Here is a 21,354-nt window from a genome sequence, read left to right as displayed (position 1 = left end):
CAGATTACACTAGGCTGGAGTAGGGAGAGAGAGAAGTTAGCACGGGTAGGAGAAAACTATCAAGGGGTAACAAAGGGACAGATACTGTCATTTTCTCCTCCCCCGCACCCTGCTGTAAAGTGTCCCATTTTTTCATTCTGAAAAGGGATGGACAGTGGGAGATGGAAGCTGGGCAGGACTTTTCTTCCCCACTTCCTCTTCCCTCACCAAAACCCCTGCACCAGCATCCTTGAGGTTCACCAACAATCTGGTCACACTGCATGCGGAAGAGGTACATTTAGCTACACCATTTATTTGGAACACCACTATGAGACATGGTTACTCCACTACTCATGAAAGCAGCATGATATGACTGGGTGGGGAATCAATGTTTTCCTCCAACATTTTCATCAAAGCTGCATTTTTGCACCTTAATTTCCCTACGTCTCAGACTTCTGGCTAGGCTCAATTACCTGTACAATATCTGGTTCTTTTGTGATGTGTCCTCTATCAGGAAACAGTGTGCTGCATTTCCACTGGGGTGGATTCAGTGATCTAACAATCCTATTCCATCTCTAACCAATATTATCCATCCCCTTCTGTGACAGACATCCCTGTCAGACTTCACATCATCCTTCACTTTGTGAGACCCGACTTCGCATGCTTTTTGGATGTTAAGGGGGCTTGTAGAACAAAATGCTTCTTCCCCTGGGCCTCAGGATCTTCGTGCCAAACAGCTGTGCATGGAATGAGTGGGCCAAATTCATTTCTGGTGTAACTCCACTGAAGATTTGTTTAACCTCCGTTGCCCATTAAGATGTGTGTTTGGATGCAGGCTGCTGATTTGGGGCTGCCTCTGCTAGCAAGAACATGATTTTCAAGGCCAGTGTAGATACAGTGGTACGGAGTAGGTCTTCCCTGTGGGCCTGCCATGTTCCTCTGTCCCCAGAACGTACCATGGCTTTGTGAAACAGGTTCTAATAAGGCCACAGAACCTGTTAATTCATGGCTGACAAGACCATGTCTCAACCTGGTTCATCTCACGTAGTTTCTTCACATACCTTGCGGAGGGAAAAGAAGATGGAGTCTCTGTTTCTTATGAGAACTGGTGGTAGGAATGGCTGCAAAAGCCTGACATGGAATATGCCTTTCTAGCAGGTGTTTAGTCTCAAACTGTTTAGCAGAAACAAGATAGTTATGGAGCCTGGGCACCGGCAGGTACGGAATGCGGAGGAAGACCTTGCAACTTAGATAGGGACAGTTGAAAAGTACTAGGCCAAAATATTCCTAGATAAGTAGTTTTTAGTTTGTATTGCCATGGAAACTGTGACGTAAATAGATTTGTTTGTGTAAGGCTATAAAAGTTTTTAGAAATGTATGTTTAAGGTTGCCCCTAGCATATAGGGACCACCTTCTTTACGTAAAGAATAAACTCTTGACCTTGCTAAACTGCTGTCTGGCTTATTTGGACTATCCGCTGGGCAACGGACGTGTAAGTAAGGACCCCTGAGTTTGTGTTCTTCCACAACCTACAGAGAGTTACAAGCAATAAACCAATAGACACTCCCAACATCTCTCAGAAATGCCTGTAGGGGGCTATATCTCACCCTCTGTGCAATGGGGAAATGCAAATAACCTTCCCCATAGTGCTTACTGTGTGCAAGGGCCTGCCGATATCAAAGGCTTTGCGCCCAATGGAGCACAAGGACTGTTCCCTCCAGCCATACCATTGGGGCGAACCACCTTAAAGGGATAATGAAAGGCAGAGCTGTGACCCCACTGCCACCTCATGACTAGTAAGCAGAGCTGGCCATGTGCACTCTGCACCATCCGAAAGCAGGTCAGAGACAGATTGTGCTCAGGACTAAGACACAAATTAGCCTGTAATAATCAAAGTAAAGCACACACACTCGTGGGGCAGGAGATCAGGCTGGGCTGGTTTTATTTATGGCTGCATATCCTAATGTGTATTACCAAAATTGACTTTAATTTTCGTAAGATGAGTATTGTTTGCTGTTACCAACGAGGTGCATTTTGCTCTCATCAGATCAATTGCCCAGCTGGTTTCTAATATTTAGAGAAAGTACAAATGCCTCCATCTTTAGTTCTGTTGTGCAGTGATCTGCACCATCCTTGTCTCGATCACTTACATCAGAAGAGCTCCTTGTGCAGTGAAAAATAATATAGGAGATAGATTCATGTGTAGGTGAGAAGAGGAGACATCTGTGGCTCATGGATATTGTGAGTAATGTAAGTAAGAAACGAGAATAATTTGAAATGACCCACAGGCCTTTTTATCCCATATGTGGGAATTGAGCCACATGCCCTTGGTCCTACTCCAGCAATACAAATATTCCAGCAGTGCTCAAGCCTTAAACCTGTCTTAAAGGGCCACAGCAGCATTCTCACTCAGTGCAGGGGAGTCCTCTCATAGCATAGAGGGAGGGTCTGGGACAGTTAAAGTTAAATGCTAGAACAGCCCTGGTAAGGGCCACAGGCGGCCCTTGTGCTCTGTAGTACACCAGGGTCAGGACAGAGCAAAGGAGGTAGCATAAAAGTCTTGAGCTGTTCTAGGGGCTATAATGTTGGACCCCAGGATCTGGCCCGGTGTATTTCTGTATCATGTGGTTGCTGGGTGCTATGCTGTACAGTGTTTGCCATTAAAAACCTCTGGGCTGGATTGTGAGAGGCGAGCCGTGGGGGAAAGGAGATTGGAGGGAATGTGAGTAGCCTTCCCACTTACACGGTCTGCATGAGGGCCTGACGCGATTGCAATCTCTGTTCACAGGGGAGCTGGGATTGATCCCTTGGTGCTCCTCAGAGGCACACAGCCCCACAAAGATGACAAGGAAGCATGGCTGCCCCCCGTCCTCATCGGCTTGTTGCGAGCGGGATAGGGTCTCACTGAGTTCCTGTCCCTTCCCAAGTTACCCATGGTGCAGTGCGACATCAGATGGCCCTGCCTGGCACCCCATTAGAAGGTGTTCAGAATATGATTGTGAAAGGATAACACTGGTTCCTAGCCCAGCAGCAGAGATCCCTTACTTGGTTGAGCTTTAATTTTTGTTCGAAATGAATGTAGTGCTCCTGAAACACACCAGCAGAGCAAACTGGAGTTCTGTATTTACTACCTAGACAGCAGCTACCAACAGCAGTGGCAGTCATGCAGACTGGCAATGTGCTTCAACCGATATGTGAAGTGACAACTCTGAGGGTGAGAAGGAAGTTAAGTCCTCAGGCTTATTAGTTCTTGGCCTCTCTGCTCAGACTGCCAGGTGTCAAGGTGGTTTTTAAAGTGCCATCAAAAGGTAATTCATAATGTTGTATATTCACTACTGAGTCCATGTTGGAGAGCTGCATATTCACCTATGACACTGAGGTAATGCTATCTCAGTACTTGTCTAGTGTGCCCTCCAGTCTCCGTTCTCTCTTCCTTAGCTAAATAAATTCTGGACCCAATCCTCAGCTAGTTTACCTCAGTGTATCTGCATTGCCTTCGTCTCAGTGATTTTTTCTTTAGAGAGCCCATTGTTCTTGTTGACATATTCTCAAAATTCAACCTTAGCAAGTCTACAAAGAGAGATTCTAAATCAACATCCCATCAGTTGAACATCCCTTCTCCTAGTACAAAAGGGAAGTGGCTGATTGAACGGAAAACATTTGGAAGCTGTGTTTTCGCTGTTCCATTCAAGTAAAGTCACACACTAAGCTGGAATCTGTAGTGCCTTCGAGGAACTCATGTTCAGCATTACTCGGTACCTGTTGCTGTCATTTCAGTGGCAAAAAGTAGAAGATGACAATAGGTTGCTAGTTAAACAGGTGGGAAAAAAATCTCTGAAGAAACAAAAACACTAACAGAATCAAAGCTTCCATAATGCCTGGCATCCTGGCTGGATTTACTCTTCTTTGTTGTTGATATTTACCATTAATCTTTCTTGAACTTTACTTGAACCATAAGGAAATGATGAAGAGTCTCAATAGCTGCCTCCAATGATCTGACTTACCCACTGGATCTGCTGTTTATAGGGTCCATTAATACAAAAGTGTCTGTCCTTTTCCGGCAGTCGTTAACAGCAAAAACACTGTCCCTGTTGACCTGCCTGTGCCTCCATGTCACCCAAAATATCCATCAGAGGAGTGCTGTGAAGTGAGCCTTACTTGATATAATATGCAGGCAATTTATACAATTTATTGTCTTTCTATTTTTATTTGGGGGAATATCTGAAATTAAGCTTCCATTATTAAGCAGGGCAGTCTCTCTCTTTTTTTTCAGTATAATGCTTGCCTCTGGGAAATGAAATCAGGATAGGAACTGAGCTACCTGCAGTCCTTTGAAGGTCCCTTCACATTATTGAGCAAGATTAAATGCAAAGTCTAAATTTATTTCAAGGAAGGTAACTTCTAATAAGATTTCAGCTTATATTGCCAGGAACAGTCTTGGCCTGACTGGGAGATGGACTAAGAATGACCTAGTAGGTCTTTCCTCTCTCCAAACTTCTGTGCTTCTCTGAATATAATCCACAGTGCCAGATGTGTATTCATCTCACTGAGTGCTAGTGTTTGCAACTGAAAAATGAATCTCTTGTGGTCTTTCCTTAAAATACTATTCTGAAAATTGTTCCCGCTTTCTACCCTGATTTCCCAGGATAAGGCATGCAGAAGCAACCCTAAGTTGGTCCTCTGTGCAAACTTTCCCAATATAGGGAGTTGATTTGAGCTAACAGCACAACTTTGTAAATGACTGTATGGGATTACTTTCTTCAGCAGGAGAGTAATTACTGAGAATTGTCACTTCATGAAAACTGCTGACAAAGAGTTTTTCCTGGGGTAAAACCTGTGAAAGGGTTAAAAAAAACACCAAATGGGCCAGGATCTAATGGTTTGTGTGGATGACTGAGTATGCCACTCTTTTATGCAGTGAAAACCAGGACACTCTCCTCCTGCACCCACAGATCAATGGGCATCTATGAAGCTCCATGCTGCTCTTCACACCCATGAAGTCCCTTGAAGCTTGGCTCCTTACTGGGGTCATTAATTTCCTACCCTGAAAATGCAGGGGAAATACTATTAGTTAGGCTGAGGAACAGGCAATCCAGAATGAATCTTCCCTGGTCCCTGCATGCCCAACCTACCTATACAAAGTATCCCAGAACTTCAACCATATGGCATAATGTTGAAGGGTCTACCAAAGGTTGCAAAGAAGCAGATAGACCAGGCTATAGGGCTACCACTCCCCCTTTCCTGTCTCTTCCAGGCAGTTTCTTTCACTTTACACTCAGTATGTGCTTCATGATGGAGGGAAACCATGGGCTCCAAATCAACATTCCATATTCTTTGGTCAGTGGAAGCAGCTATATAAGTTGGTCGACTTTGGAAGATAAGTTGCACTATTAGATGAAACCCCCATAAACACACACACAATATTGTGTAGCATTGGTGAATGATCTTTATTCCTTTGCTGTTGTTATGTAAGAGGTTGGGTGACAAAAGGGAGCTTTGCCTGGTGTACTCTTGATGCATTTTGGGTCAGACATACTCTTCCATTGTCATTTACTGCTGGTTTCAGACAAGAAAACTGTATTACTATCAGTTGCAGTTCTGACTACCAGTCAATAAGGGAGTAAATTATGTCAGTTATGAGGACCAACAATTATGAGGGAAATATTCCTTGCCAGCGAGTGTTTTGATACCTCATTACATATGAAGTTTCTGCAGTAAAGAAATTAACGTTGGCTTTGTCCCAGCCTTTTTTTAGACTCTGGTGAGTGTGGAAGTCAGACAGTCATATTTGTACTTCTCAGAAGAAACTCATTCTTGTTGAAAGAAAAACAAAGAGAAAAAGTGATTATTTTAGAAACTTTATGGAATGTTCATTTGAACTTTAAACGTGACAGTGGGTCAAATATCAATCTAATAGCCTGCATTACTTACCTGTGAAAGCAGTTGCTGTAAAGTTACATGTAGGGCATTGACTTAAATAAACTCCCTCTTCACCTGCCCACTCATGCTAAAGGAAATGATAACTGATGTGCCATCATCCTTGCTGTCGTTGGTTAGTGGATGCTCCATGATGTCATCATTGGACTGATGCACTGCAGTATTTAATTTGCAATTTCTGTCTCTTATCAACAAAATGAATAGTAAAGCCATTGACATCCGCAGCAGCATTGGAGTTTATGGGTTCATATTGCAAATGCTTGCATTATTAAAGGACTCTGAGGGCAGGTCTGTGCAATGCACATAGTGGGCCTGAAGCTGCAAGGCATTGAATCTGCTATGACTTCAGTTGGCATATGTAGGCACTCCGCACCATGTAGTAAGGACCTCAGTGTCTGAAAATAATTCTGACCTGCTGACAGGAATGCCTGGGAAATAGAATATTTATGTACATTGAATATGGCTATAAGTAGAACTGAATATGGATGTCAATGAGCAAGAGGGTGTGGATAGATATGCAGATGTGAAACCCACAACTTTTCTCTGAATTTAATTATTATTTTATTATTATTTATTTGTATTTTGGTCATGCTAAAAGCCCCCATCAGGAACCACAACCCCTCTACGCAAGGTGCTGTACAACACACAGAACAACAAGACAGTCCCTGTTCCAAAGAGTTTATAATCTAAGCATAAGACAAGAAACAACAGCTGGGTACAGATAGATGGGGAAGTATGGAGAAAGAGTGAGACAACATTGGTCAGCATGAAAGTCTGTAGTGAGCACACCAGAAACCAAACCATTCTCAAGTTTTTTGTAGGCATCATATGACAAAGTCAAGTTTTAAGGAGAGTTTTGAATGAGGATGATAAGTTAGTTTTGCAGATGTTTACGGGGAACTTCTCCCAAGTGGGAGAGGCTGCATGGGAGAAAACATAAAGGTGCTGTTTTGAAAATTTATTTTGTAAATGGTTCTGCCATTGGACTCATGAATTATTCAATTTGCTATTTTGTTAAGGGCCATATTTTTAACCATATTTAAGTGCCTAACTCCCATTTATTTCTGTTGGATTTAGGTGCCTAAATACCTTTAAAATCTTGCTCTAAGCACCTAAAAGTGCAACTAGGAAGATTTTCCTGACTATTTCCATAAGTAGTTCCACGCCTGATTATATCCCACTGCACCCATAAGGCTTGGTTTGAGATATCAAACTCATGTTTGGTAGTATTTAACTCCATAGGTAGGCCATTGACTTCAGTCAGACTTCATGTGGAGTAAGGTGCTATTCATTGTGTGTAAGAGTCATCAGAAGATGGCCCGTAACTAATCCTTTGAAAAGTTAGGCCCAAATTCTGCAGCTGCATTTGCAGATGCCATTTCATTGTTGGGCTGTTAGCCTGAGAAGTATTATAAAACCTTCATGCATACTAGCCCTAAATTCATTGGATAATACTTTTCCGTCCTCCACATCACATTTTTACCGGATGTGGAAGTCGAATGCAGTCCATCTAAAGGCACCAAGTTACAGATAGGAAAAGATTGTGCATGTACTAAAGTGACTTGAGGGTGGGATTTTCAAAGCTGCATAAACGATTGTAGGCTCATTTCCTGTTCAGTTGAGCAGGAATTGGGCACCCAAATCCCCGAGGTGGCTTGAAAATCCCATCCTCAGTAACTGAAAGCTAAAAGGAAATGTCCGTGCTGTCAGTTGCACTGAACGGAGTTCTTTGCCATTTCCTTGTTGCCGTGTTGTACAAAGCAGCAGCTGCTGTGCTTGAGAAGTATCCAACTAATTTCTCTTACAGTGATCTTCATCATGTGATAGCAGTGGCATTTCAACCCAAATAAGCATTCCTTATGTGTAACCGTATGGACATTCATAGTGGAATAAGGGTCTGATTCCCAAACCCTTTGAAGTAAAAAGACTTCTGTTGACTTCATTGGGATGTGGATCAGCCCCTAAACCAGGGGCACGTTGGCCATATTAAAGAGATGGACAGGAGTGGGAGAGAGGGTGCAGGGAACATTTCCAGCCCATGTAAGGACCAGGAACAATTTGCATACCTAGCGCTGAGGACAGCACAGTGACTCTTCACTCCCTACTCCTCCAGGGGCAGACAGCATTCCAAAGGGGATGGGGTGAAGTTGAGTCATGGCCCCACCTCAGCAGCCCTCCACACCAGTCCACATCTCATCTCAGCTGTGCTTCCCCAGGGGGAGCAGTATCGTTCTGCACAGGCCCTTATTCTTGGTGAGATTCGATGGCACAATTGAGTGGTCAGGAGGCAAAGTCTGCATCTCAAACACATTGCTGTGAACCCCTGTCATCCCTGACAAAGGTATCACGTGAAATACATGTAGAGTGCTCTGTATGATGCAGACCTAAAAAAGGTGAGGCAAATAAATTATACATTTTAATGTTGTCAGAATGTCATTGGCCCTTCTTTTTTTGTCTCTTATCAGCATACCCTTAAATGTCTTCAGGTGCAGTGCCCTTAATGCATACTAATAGTATGCTGATGAAAGAAAAATACAGTTCAAAGCACTTGTAAAAATACAGATAACTCAATATATTAGATACCAAAAAATCCATTTCTTAGCTTGTCATCCTGGCCATGTTTGGAAAATGCCATGATCACAAAATTGCACATGAAAAATCTTCCTGGATTCTTCATAAATCATCACTTTAAAATTCTGCAATTATTACTTATTCCCCATACCAAAAATGAGAAGCAGTGATTAATAGTAATGTCTTATGCCATCCTCACTCCAAGGAGTCGGATTCAAAATTACATTTTACATTTATAGATTCAGGGACAGATTTTCAACACCCGGCAGTTCCCTCTGAGAACAATAGGAGTTCTGGAGCCTGAGATCTTTGGCAAATCTTCAATTTCATTGTTAATGATTTCCCTAAATATTTGAAATAAAAAGAATTTTTTAAAAATCTGAATGAGTCCAACTCTGAAAGTTTTAGCCAGATTCTATTTCATTTTTCAAACATCTCTCTTAACACGCATTTTTTGTTTTGTTAATTTTGCTACTATCACAGAGGAAGTGTCCGCAAGGATAGTCCAAGTAGTAACAGCTGAAGCTGTAGCAGTCCTGAAAGGTGAACAGGAAAAAGAAGCCCAGCATAAAGATCAGCCTGGACCATTACCTTTAGGTAAAACAAGCCATTTGCCAGAGTGGTGACGGTATCTCTCTGTGTGCAGATGAATTATTAATTATTAATTAATAATTAATAGAATTATTAATATTAGCTCACAATATATAATGTATACAGATCATATAAGTAGTGGTGATATTCATGGATAAACTGTAGAACCCTGGGATAAATTCTGTGACTATGTAATAAAATATCACATTTCCCCAATTTATCATGCACCTTTGACTGCCTCACTGACCCTCTGCTCACTGGTCCATCTCCCACCAGCTCTGCATTACAATCTCTGAGTAGCTTCAACCATTATTATTAATGATGATGATGATGATGATTATTGTGTTTATTATGGTAGTGGCTCATTAACTGAGGTGCGGTTTTGCCTGAAAGTCCCTAATTCAACACAAACACTTAGCACATGCTTGACTTTAAGCTTGTGCTTAAATCCCATCCAGGTCTATGGAATTTAAGCGTGCACTTAACTGCTTTGCTGAATTGGGTTTAAGTGAGGGCAGATCTAAGCACATATCTTGGGCATTGGGACATTCTTCAACATACGCTGAGAAACAACATATCTGTTAGCAATAATTTCTGTGACAGTGCCTGCGGATACAAAAGTACATCTGTGAGTTATTTAAATGCAGTTGTATAATCTGTTTCGTGATTGAATAGCCAGTCTCAAGAGGAAGGATTACAGGCTCTAGTCTACTCCAGAACACACTGAAGTCAGTGGAAGTCTTTCCATTGATTTCATTGGGCTGGGGGGTCATGCCTGAAATCATAAATTGAGACCTAGCTGTCTGCTGGAATCATTTACAACCCAGGCAATACTGTGGCATAAAGTTTTTAAAACTGATAGATGGATCCCAGTAGTAACTCTGAAGAAATACTCAAAACTATTTCTGTGAAATCAGATGCTGAACCTAAGAGTATTCCGAAGGGATACCTTGTTTAGAACTTAATATTGCTGCCACTGGCACCATTGACAAAACTTCGTCTGACTCATCAGAGAAGGATAAGACTCTTCATTGGGAATTAATCTAAAACCTCAGAAGATTAGGCTTCTATATAGCACCTTCCTCTGATGAAATACCACAACCAGATGACTGACAGAAGTTCCCTCATTGACTTGTTTTCCTTCCTTGGTGATGCTTCCAGTTGTTACCTTTCATACTTTGACATATACAATGTAGCTCTCCCTGTACCCAGCGAAACAAACAAACAAACAAACAAAACCAATCTAAGTTCTAATAATGTACAGACCTAACAAAGTGCTGTTTGTCCAGGTACCCAAAGGTAAACCAAGCATGGGATTGGGTGCCTATTTCTCCCTTTTCCAGATGATCAGATTGAATGTATAAAATCTCTCTTATTTAAATGTGTTGCCATCATAAGTTTGTGAATGAAGCACATATGAGCAATAGTATTGATCTGGCTAACAGATGGGGCACAAACACAAAGGGCTGATAATTTTTTTATTTTCTTTTATTTCCTTTTGTTGTACCCTGGGACCAGAATCTTGAACGTAATGCATGCCATCAGAAAGTAAATGTTTTCCTTTGATTATAGGTTTAAAATAATAAATTGGAAAAGGGTTTAGATCTGAAAATCCATTAGGCACAACCTCCATTGAAGTATTCTCCAAACAGGCCAAAATTGCAGCTTGTACTCAGAGGCTAATGATATCACAGGAATTAATTATTGTTTCTCATTTTCTCATTTCCATTGTTCAATCTCTAGCAGTTGAAGAATCAGCTAATCTGCCTCCTTCACCCCCTCCATCACCAGCCTCAGAACAGACTGGAACACTGGAAGAAGGTAAGGGTCCACTGGACATTTCAGAGTCCATCTATCAGGAAAGAGAACAAACACTAATACGAAGGGGTGGGGGAAGTAGTAAATGGAAATATTTCCTTCCAGCTTCAGCTTAAACAGTAAACTTTCTCCAGCAATGAAGTGTCATCTGCAAACTGACTATAACACACAAATGAGATCTGTACATATACACAGAGATAATTGGAAGTAAGCAAAAATCAATACACATACATATAAAAAATAACCATGTTACCTGTTAATAGATATTACAAGCCAAGATGTCTAAATAGTGAGACTTCCCAAATGTGGGCTCAGAACATGGTGTTAAATATTGATTACTATATTCTGTTAAGATCTGCTTAGTTGAAATGTAACCAGCATCAATGTTGTTTCACAATCCAAGTCCATGCAAGCAAGGAGATTCAGAGTTAGATTACTCCTTCTGCTTTCCATCTTTAACTCACATTTCTCTGCCTCAGTGTCTATGAGGATTCCACACAAGGGTGCCAAAGTGAAATTCTAGTCTTAAAGCATGTTATCATGTGCTTAACTTGCCTAACATTAAGACCTTGGTTATGTGTTTTGCTGAATAGAGATAGGCTGCTGAATCAGGGCCTAAGTGTGATTCCCCCATTAATGTCAGCAAAGGAGGAGCAGACTATTACTGCTGAGCCCTACCATATGAGAGAAGAATTTGGCCCTATGAATTCCCTTGTCTTAGTGAGCTAAAGTCAGACCTTTGATATTATCATTATATTATGAATATAGTTTTTATGTCAACTTCCTTCTTGTTTTTTTAAATAAATATTTTGAAAATTAATGTGTAATGGAAATAAGCTATTACTGTCTGTTAAGTGCATACTGTGTGCGATTTAACCTATAATCTGCACTTGTGTTGGGAATGTGTATTTTTTATGTGATGTGCTAATATGTGCTAGCTCTCAGTTTATCTTGATGTTCTGTAATTAGGCACCTTGTTATACCTGATTTCCATGCATTTTGGGCCATCCATCTCCTGTATACATTGACAAAACATCACATCTGTGGGTACTTTGTACTGAAAATATTCACTGGGCATGTGCAGTAACCAATATGTAAATCTTGATTTGTTGGTCATTATCATAACATTCACATTCCTGGTGTTGCGCAAATATTACAGTGTCAGCTCAGCACACCACCCAAAGGTAATGGTAATCAAATAAAGCCACTCAGGAGGGGGAGGGAAAAAAAGGGAACCAGTCCTATGCTTGCAAAGGCTTTTAGGATTGCTAGGGGGATTTTGATTCTTTCACTGCTCCTTTTGTGTTGGTTAGTTTGATTATCTTACTGTTCAGGGGTGTGCTTTTTGTTTTTTGGTAACAGAATGAAGATGTTCTTGATTTGTTTCAGACCAATTTTAAGATCCCTTCTTTACCTTGAGTTTGGAATTGGCTTTGCACACTGTTTTCATTAACCATACTATTGCTTATTACTTTGACGGTTTTATACAATAACAAAATAGAATATTATGGGTTAATCACTTGCCAAATGTCTTTTAAATGGAAACCATTTTGTTAGTTTTATTAACGCAAAAAGGTGACAAAACAGTAGACAGCTCTTTGACCTAGTAGACCAAGCAATTTCCAGCTCTGCAAATTACTCAGAAAGTCACTTAATTTTATTGTGTTTCTCTTCCCTCATATGTAAAACTGAGACAATAATGCTTGCTTGCCTACCTCACAGGGGTGTTGTGAGGACTACAGAGTTAAAGACTTTAGAGTGCTTGGAAGATGTAATGTACTGTACGCTCGCTATGCATTATGGTTTGTTACAACATTCATGTTGTTTGCTTTAAAGGTTGATTTAAAACAATGTTTCTATGACAAACTTTTCTACTAACTTTCAGTATGAGAGAAAACGTTCTTGAACTTGTTTATAGCCTTCTGGAAATACAGGTTTTAAAGGGAAACATTGACAGAGATCCTATACTGTAGTTCCTCAGTCACTGATGACCAAAGAATTTCACAGTGCTGTAAGCTCCTCTTTTATGTTTGGCTCGGCGGCGGGGTGGAGTTAGTTCATATTAAAGTTAGTTGAAAAAACAAAGAAAATGGTTGTAAAACTTGTCACCTAAAATTTTGTCTAGTTTTTCATCAAAATTTGAAAAGTTTCAACCAGCTCTAGTTAATATCGTCTTGTGCTTCTTTCCATGAATTAAGCCTTGAGTCAGCAAATCCATTATTCCCCTGCTCTACTGGTTCGAGGCCTTATCACTGGAAGTTATATTGAACTTTGGTTGCCCAGAGTCAGGATTGCCTGATCATGTTAACAGTTTATAAGCCCAATCCTGCAGTAATTACTCAAGCAAAGCTCCTGTTGACTTAGTGGGAACTTTGCAAGAGTAAAGACCGCAAAATGTGACCCAGTGTGTACAATATCTGTTTGAACCCTCAGCCTTCCATGTTACTCAGTTATCTGTGTGTAGGATTGCCAACATTGTATTTAAAAAATAAGGGCTGTTTTCTTAGTATCGCCACCCCATACCTCCTCCCGATATTATTTATTTATTTATTTATTTTATCATTATCATCATTAGTAGTATTAATAATAATAATAAGCAGTACTCACCTACATTCACCAGGGATATTTCATGCTGCTTTTTGAAGCACTCAGCAACTCCTGACTTTGTTGTACAGAGATGAAAAAATAAGGGATGTCCATTGTAATAAGGAACTGTTTGCAACCCTCGTGTGTACCTTTTTGGTCTGTCTGCTCTGTGGAATTCAGTGGTATTTACAGACTTTAATCCAGTTCTGAAGTTGTTGAACAAAAAAGATAAACCCATTTGGTAATACTGTATATATACCTTAGTTTTCCTTTTTTGTTGTTGTTTTTGTTTTTATCTTCAATGTTTTGCCAGTGCTGTCGTCAGTGTGTTGCATTGCTTCCAAACCACAAGCGATTTCCTTCAGTCACACAGGGGTAGAAATCATTGTGTTGTAGACATGACAGAGGTAGATGTGGCCAGCCATGCAGCAAACACAAATAAAAAAAAAAAAAAAGAACTAAAGAGAAAGGAAGAGAGATTTCTGGGTCAAATATATTTCAGGAGAGAAAAGAGTCAGTGAATGTAGGTTTGATTCTTTCGTTCAGCCACAGACAAAAATGCAGATGAGCATGTCTTTTTGCAGTGCTGCTGGAGGTAAGATAGCTAATTTACCCTTTTTAAAATTATTTTGTTGATTGCAAATATTGTAATGTGATTTTTTTTCAGGTGTTGAAATTTTCCCAAGCACTGTCTAATCATTCTATCAAATGGATTTGGACAAGCCGTGCTGGTACTGTTTTATATTGCTAACATGGCACTTTCTGTGCTTAGTACTTTATAAGACTGGCCCCTACTTCCATTGCCTTGTGTAAAAGTGAATCTAAATGTCTTTGATAGACTAGTTTACATTTTAAAATATGTACTTTGGGATAAGCTTTTTTAAACCAAATAAGAACATTTTACAAATTGAAAGGAACCAAATGCTGTAAACAGATTATTTCCAATTAAAATTACTTTTTAAAAGGTATTTTCAAAAGATACCCAGAAGCTAAAACTGAATTAGCCTTTGTGTAAAAATATTTTAATCATAGACTTTAAAATTCATTGTCTTTTTGCCTGAGCATTAAGGCAAAAAAGAAATGTTACAAGGGACCAAAATAATAAAGATTACATTTTTGTTATAGAAATAATAAAGGAAGCTGATAAATCACATTAGTGTTTAAAAACATGATTTCCACTCTTAAGAAATTGCGTCTTGTGATAATTTTTTTAAAAATATCTTTATTAAAGATGTGATGAATAAACTACATAGATCTACAAAAGCAAAAAAACCCCAACATTATAAGACGTTACAGACCTTAATAAAACTGTAGCAACAAAATAATACATATGAGCTTGGACCATTACTCTGTTGCTTTCCCTAGTTTTATTAATATTTCAGACAGACTCTAAGCAGGGCCCGTATTTTCTTGACTATAACCAATTAACAACCTATAAAGCCAGAGTTCTCATATTTCTTCCTTCTTAACAGACAGATTGTCACCTGGACCATCCCCTCCCACACTAATCTGTGGTCACGCAGGCCACTTCCCTTCCCATTCATGGTTATGAAACTTCCAGGTGTAGTAACTACAGCAATTGCTTACACAGAAAAATAATGTTAGGAACATGTTTCCTAAGGGGCTTTTCAGCAGTGCTCAGCATTGACCTACCTGGCCCCATGGCAATTTTACCATTGACTTCAGTGGGAGTGAAGTCCAACTCATGCTGAGTGCTTTTGACAAACTCACACTTTCATGTATTTTCTGAGCCTTTTCAAGTGCTTTAGCTGTCAGGTATGAGGAGGAGCAGCCACCAACAGGTGGCCAGCCAGCTTTCTTTGGACTGCCAGGAAGTGCTCTGTGCCCTGTGATACATGGATCATTGTTGGAGAACTTCTGCCCTAAGGACGTACAGTTGTTATTGTCAAAGGAGCATAAGGCAGTCATCTTCTACTGAAGTTCAGTGAGAGTTGGGTACCTACATCCCAGCCTGTACTCAATAATCACATAAATAACATGCTCAGATTTAGCAATCTCAATCATTTCCCTCTATCCATTGCTTATCACTGGAATGTAATCTCTCTCTTTCACCTTCTCAGAATCTATCTTTTCATTCAGGAGAAAGTGATAGCAAAACATTATCTTAATATTTTACTTATTGTATTTATCACTGAAAAATAATTCAACACGTTACTGAAATGTAGATGAAAATCTCTGGTCATTTGACATTTCCCCTATTTGGCTCTATGCCCTGTATTAAGTTTGCTGGTTTTGAATATCACCAATTGTTACAGCAGTGATATTTGATTAACTTGCATAATAACCTGTGAGTTTTTTGTTATACCCAAGAAGGCCCTGATTCAGGAAAGCACTTAGGCATTCACTTAAATCCATCCCTATTAAAGTAAGGAAAGCAGTTAAGCACATGCTGAACTTTACCTTGACTTCAATTTAGACTTCAGCACCTACTTAAAGTTAAGCACAAGCTTAACAACATTCCTGAATAACAATGCTATCTTGAATTGAGACTTTAATTAATATAATTAAATGAACTGGAAATGCAGAGTGAATTAACCGGCTTAGCAGTTAAATTAATGCACACATCACAATTCCCTGATTAGGGTTCATTAGCAGCTTCCCTTTCCATCATGCGAATAAGCCTCTGTAAAGGCATCAAACATATTTCTTCTTTATTTCATTTGAATATGACAGGACCCTACAGAAGCCCAAACCTGTCATTAGCTCCCATCAGACTGGCAGCTTGAACTTGAGTGCCTCTGATTTACTGTGCTGTCTATAGATCATCATTTGAAGTCACCTTGGCACAGAGTTAACATCACCACTTCAGAAAGCAGGTTTCCAAGCAAGTAGCACTGCCCACCATCACAGCTAATGTTTTGACTGTTTGAAGCAATGTTTCTTTGGGAAGTTGCTTTTTCTGAAGATAGTTCAGATTTTTCCGCCAAGGGGCAGGCAGTTTCAAAAAGAGTAGCCTTTAAAGTCAGATAAGCATCTTGCACCATATTCATCCTCAGTGTAACCCAATAGACTTACAGCAGAAGTGAATTTGACCCACCTGAATATAACCTGCCCGTGGTTAAGAAATGCCACAGTCAGAGGTACTTGCAGGTCTTCTAACATTTGGCATATTCAGAGTAATTTATTAGTAGAAAATAAATTTAGAAGAATCAGCAGCAAAATAATCCTAAATATTTTACCCCATTATTAATTTGTAACTCTCTGGTAACCTATTTGCTCTGATGAAAGGATATGTGTTAAAATGATCCATTTAAAGCAAACTATATGGGATACAGACATACATAGTCATCATGACAGAGATTGTGCAGGATGCAAATAACCAGACATTACATTGTGGACAGTTATTATATAATACAGTATGCCACAGAATCTTAACCCTGGATAATCTTCCTTTCAAAAGCAAAATACTGCAAATTGAAACTAAGGGTATTGTGATCAATTAATAGTTTGTCCTCCCATTGTGGGTGAATGAGCATTCTTCCTGGAGCAGGAAGGAATAAATATTATTATATCACAAGTCAGTTGCTACTATTTTGCTGCAGAAAGCAAATAGTGCCTCATCAAAAATCAGCGGTTGGATTCTCATGGTGTTCTGCAAAATGACTTCTGCCTTTGAATGCGTTGCTTAGTGCCTAAAATATTTACTAGAAAAGAGATTCTTCAACTGCACTACTTTGGGCATTTTACATTTCAAAAATACGTGCTTGGAAAATTAATATAGAAGGCTGCAAAATCTAGGTTTATGGAGACCAGGAAAGAAATTGGAGACATTGCTCAGAATTTCAATCCCCAGTCCTGCCAATGCTTAAGCAGGTAAGCAAGTATCTGGAGAATTAGGCCTATGATTCTACATGAAGTGCAGGTGGCATGACAAAGTTCTTATATATAAGTTTTTTTCATTCTATTCAGACATGTATCTGCAAAAATATTCAAGAAGTTCAAATACAGGTTACAGTTATTAGCCATACTGAAATCTACAAATTAACTAAGGATCTTAAGACAAATGATTGACTGGGATCCAAAAACCTGAAGGAGATTTATTTAAAACTGCCTAGTACTTGCCCCCAAAAAGCTATGAGCAATTATAAATGGAAACCACTACATTTTATTATTATGACCATGAGGGTGCTACTAATAATCACACCTCACATATAAATGGAAGAAACATGCCATGTAAGAACCAGGTAATAATAATAATAATTTCCTGCTTTTAAAAATGTGTGTCTACACACATACACACATAAAGTATCTTTTTATTAAGGAAAAAATATATCAGCTCCCTCTAAAACAACAACAGACTATTACCCTGGCATTAGCTTCAGAAGTTTCTCTTTGTCCATAATATGCAATGATATTTCTTCCTGCATGCTCCCCTTATGCAGGTATAGTTGCATACCATACACTGAGGTAGCAGCTGCAGCTCAAAATCACATGCTTTTGATGGCATTTGAAGGTTTGATGAGCAATATGCAGTCTCATAAATAAGCAAGTGTAACATCCCCATTACAGAATACTTGCTTTAAGAGGCATAGGTGAGATACAATTAATGACAAAACAAGTTACCTTGTGTTCTTTATTGACTATAGTCTGTAATGCTGTGTGATAAATAAACCATTTGATGGCTATCCAGCTATGCAATGAATAAGTGAGATTTGGATGACCTTGAAAAATGGAATAACAGAAATGGGATGGAATTTACTAGTGCAAAATGAAAAATCAAGCATTTAGGGACTAATGAGAAGAATTTTTACTATAATCTGGGAATTTATCATCTGGAAGCAACAGAGGAGGAGAAAGACCTGGATGTATTGGTTGATTACAGGATGACTATGAACCTCCAAAGAGATGCAACCATGAAAAAGGCTAATGCAATCCTAAACTGCATCAGGAGAGTATTTCCAGTGGAGATAGGCAAGTGTTATTACTCTGTTACAAGGCACTGGTGAGACCTCATCTGGACTACAGTGTGCAATTCTGGTCTTCTATGTTTAAGAAAAATGAATTCAAACTGTAACAGATGCAGAGAAGGGCTACTAGGATGATCAGAGGACTGGAGAGCCTACCGTATGAGAGGATACTTAATGAGCTTGGCTTGTTTATAGTCTAACAAAATGAAGGCTGCTGGGAGATATGATTGCTCTCTATAAATACACCAGATGGACAAACACCAGGGAGGGAGAGGAGTTATTTAAGTTAATAAATGGATATAAACTGACCGTCAACAAATTTAGACTTGAAATTACACAGACAAATGTTTTTAACAATCAGAGGAGTGAAGTTCTGGAGCTGCCTCCAAAGAGGAGTCATGGGAACAAAAAAACCTAACTTGTTTAAGACTGAGCTTGAGAAGGGAATGGTATGATGAGTTTGCCTGCAGTGGCATACGGCCCATGCATGACTGCTCTTAGCAAATATCTCCAACCCCAGACATGAGACACTAGATTGGGAGGGCTCTGAGTTACTACAGAGAATTATTTCTCAGGTGTGGCTGGTAGGTCTTGCCCACATGCCCATGATCTAACTGACCACCATTTTTGGGGTTAGGGAGAAATTTTCTCCCAGATGAGACTGGCAGAGTCTATGGGGATTTTTCACCTTCCTCTGCAGTGTGGGGGACAGGTCACTTGGTATTTTGAACTAGAGTAAATCGTATATTCTCTGTAACTTAAATTCTTTAAATCAAGATTTGATTACTTCAGTAACTCAGCCAGAGGTTATGGGCCTATTATAGGAATGGCTGAGTGAGGTTTTGTAGCCTGTGATGTGCAGGAGATCAGACTAGATGATCATGATGGTCCCTTTTGCCTTAAAGTCTGTGCGTCAAGGAATGTGTTACTCTCTGCTTTAATGAGGCTATATGTGGCAATTTGTGGAAGACAACTTTATTATGTATTTTACAGTTGATGAGCCAAATTTTGATCTCAGTTACATCAATCACTCTAACTACAACTGCTTGCATAAATGTAACTGAGAGCTACATGTGGTCCAAACTGTGTACCAGGTTGGGAAAACTTCCACTATAAAAGAGCCTGGAACAACCAAAAACTCTCACAGACAAGAGAAATATAATTCTTTCCAGAGAAGCTGCCGACCTGCATATAAAAGCCCTGAGTACCTAGACAAAGAAGCACAACCAACCTGAGACTAAAAAAAACCTGGTGTCCCATTTCATTCCTCGTTTGTGTCTGCCGCACCAGACGTGCCCCATCCTGCACATAGGGAGTAGCGCTCATGTCTGATGGTGCATGTGCTGTCTCCAAAGTCTGGCAATGAAAGCATCTGCTGCTTGGTAACAATCACAAGCATTCACAAGTTTCTTTCAGTGTTCATCTCCATATAACAGGAATGATATACTGTAAATGGAAGGATACCGTTTGTTCATGATAACAGTACTAGTAAATTATGCTACAGCCTAAAGTGGAATAGTAAGTGAGATAGATATTTGGGGCTGGCTCACGCAGATTCCCCTGTCAGATTTTATTTTCTTACTTCAGGTGTTCACCCAGGTTAGGTTTCCTTGCTAGAATTAGCACTCTGCAGCTGCTGTGGTATTGTGTTCTGCAGTGGGATGCTCAGGTACACAGATCTGGATGGCTTTGGGTGGACTGACAGCTCACTTTCTCACTCACCCATTTGGAACTGAGAGCAAAGTTTATGTGGAACTGTTAGAAAACTCTAACCTTTAATTGGCTTGATTAACATCTTCATTACTGAGGTGGGGTGGGGTTGGGTTCAGGACCCTATATCAAAGAAGGAGAAGAAAAAGAAATTATTTTTGCAGTTTTCATGCTAGAGAAAAACCCAACAGGTAATCTGCAGTTACAGATACTGACTGAAGAGGATATCCCATAAGTAAAGTGGTCAACAAGTCACTAGCTATCACACTCAGAGGATGGTCAGCCCTTGACTTAATTTCTAGCAGCCAGAAAATTAACATTTTAGTTCTTTGTGTTCACTCAGGTTCAGTGTGCACCATAGACTATGCGAGACCTCAGATCGCACCTCTTCCATTTAATAGGTTTGATAATAGACAATTTTTTATTGTAGTGGTGTTATTTTGTTAGCCTATGTTACTAGAAGCTGGTTGGATCCTTCTCTTGTTATCAGTAGCTGAGCTAGGCCTGCGGTGATGCACTCTTTTTTCAGTGAGGGATGAGTAAAGCCTTCATTACAGAGCATTGGAAAACTCCTATCAGGGAGCCAGGTAGGCTATAGGAACATAGCAAAGCAATATACAGGGCAGGAATGGACACTGAAAGAAACTGCTGAAAGGCAGCTAGCTGTATGTGGGAGGATTTTAGCTCAGAAAGGATAGCCACCAGCTTAAAACAACTTTCTTTCTTTAGGTTAAATTGTCATTCATTGATGTGTAGCTGAAAGGCAATGCAGAGGTTTAAAAAACAAAAAGCATGTTTACCAAAGTACAGTCAACTGATTTTTTAAAAAATGAAAATCGCTTTTTTGATTTTGTACTTTCACATGTTTCCGCCATTTTTGAAGGGATTATATAACTCAGTCCTGGGACACACTAGGGTTACCTTCTGCTCTCTGTCTATGTTTGTAACCTCAGTTGACTTCAATATGAGTTGTGAATTTTGGATTGTATGCAGCATATAGCCCTTTTATAACTAAGAGTACATTTTCAATTCATTGGCATTTCTGATGCTTGGGTATTTTGCATAGGCACTAAGAGAGACAGGATATATAAAATGGATACATAAGCAGTACCATAAATGAATGTAAACCTGATGTCTTCTTCCATTGCTTAGCATGGCAGGTTTAATCCCCTCCATGGTATGACCTAGTCAACTGATGTGTTTGTGCATGTGTCCATCCTGTCCTGTCTGATCT

The 21,354-nt window shown here is 39.8% G+C and overlaps 1 protein-coding gene across 1 annotated transcript in view; it reads left to right on the top strand.

Moving 5' to 3' along the window:
• MAP2 (microtubule associated protein 2) overlaps nt 1–21,354 on the top strand; it is a 238,985-nt gene that overhangs the window by 158,580 nt on the left and 59,051 nt on the right. The window contains exons 8-9 of the mRNA XM_067548744.1: nt 8,971–9,084; nt 10,822–10,899. Of these exons, the coding sequence (XP_067404845.1) occupies nt 8,971–9,084; nt 10,822–10,899 (192 nt within the window). The remainder of the gene's footprint in view (nt 1–8,970; nt 9,085–10,821; nt 10,900–21,354) is intronic.

Source organism: Emydura macquarii, unplaced genomic scaffold, assembly GCF_026122565.2.
Source record: "Emydura macquarii macquarii isolate MOO-44397 ecotype Brisbane River unplaced genomic scaffold, CSIRO-AGI_Emac_v2 contig_1253, whole genome shotgun sequence".
Lineage (NCBI taxonomy): Eukaryota > Metazoa > Chordata > Testudines > Chelidae > Emydura > Emydura macquarii.
Note: the sequence above shows the minus strand (reverse complement) of the source record. Positions and strands in the feature narration are given on the sequence as shown.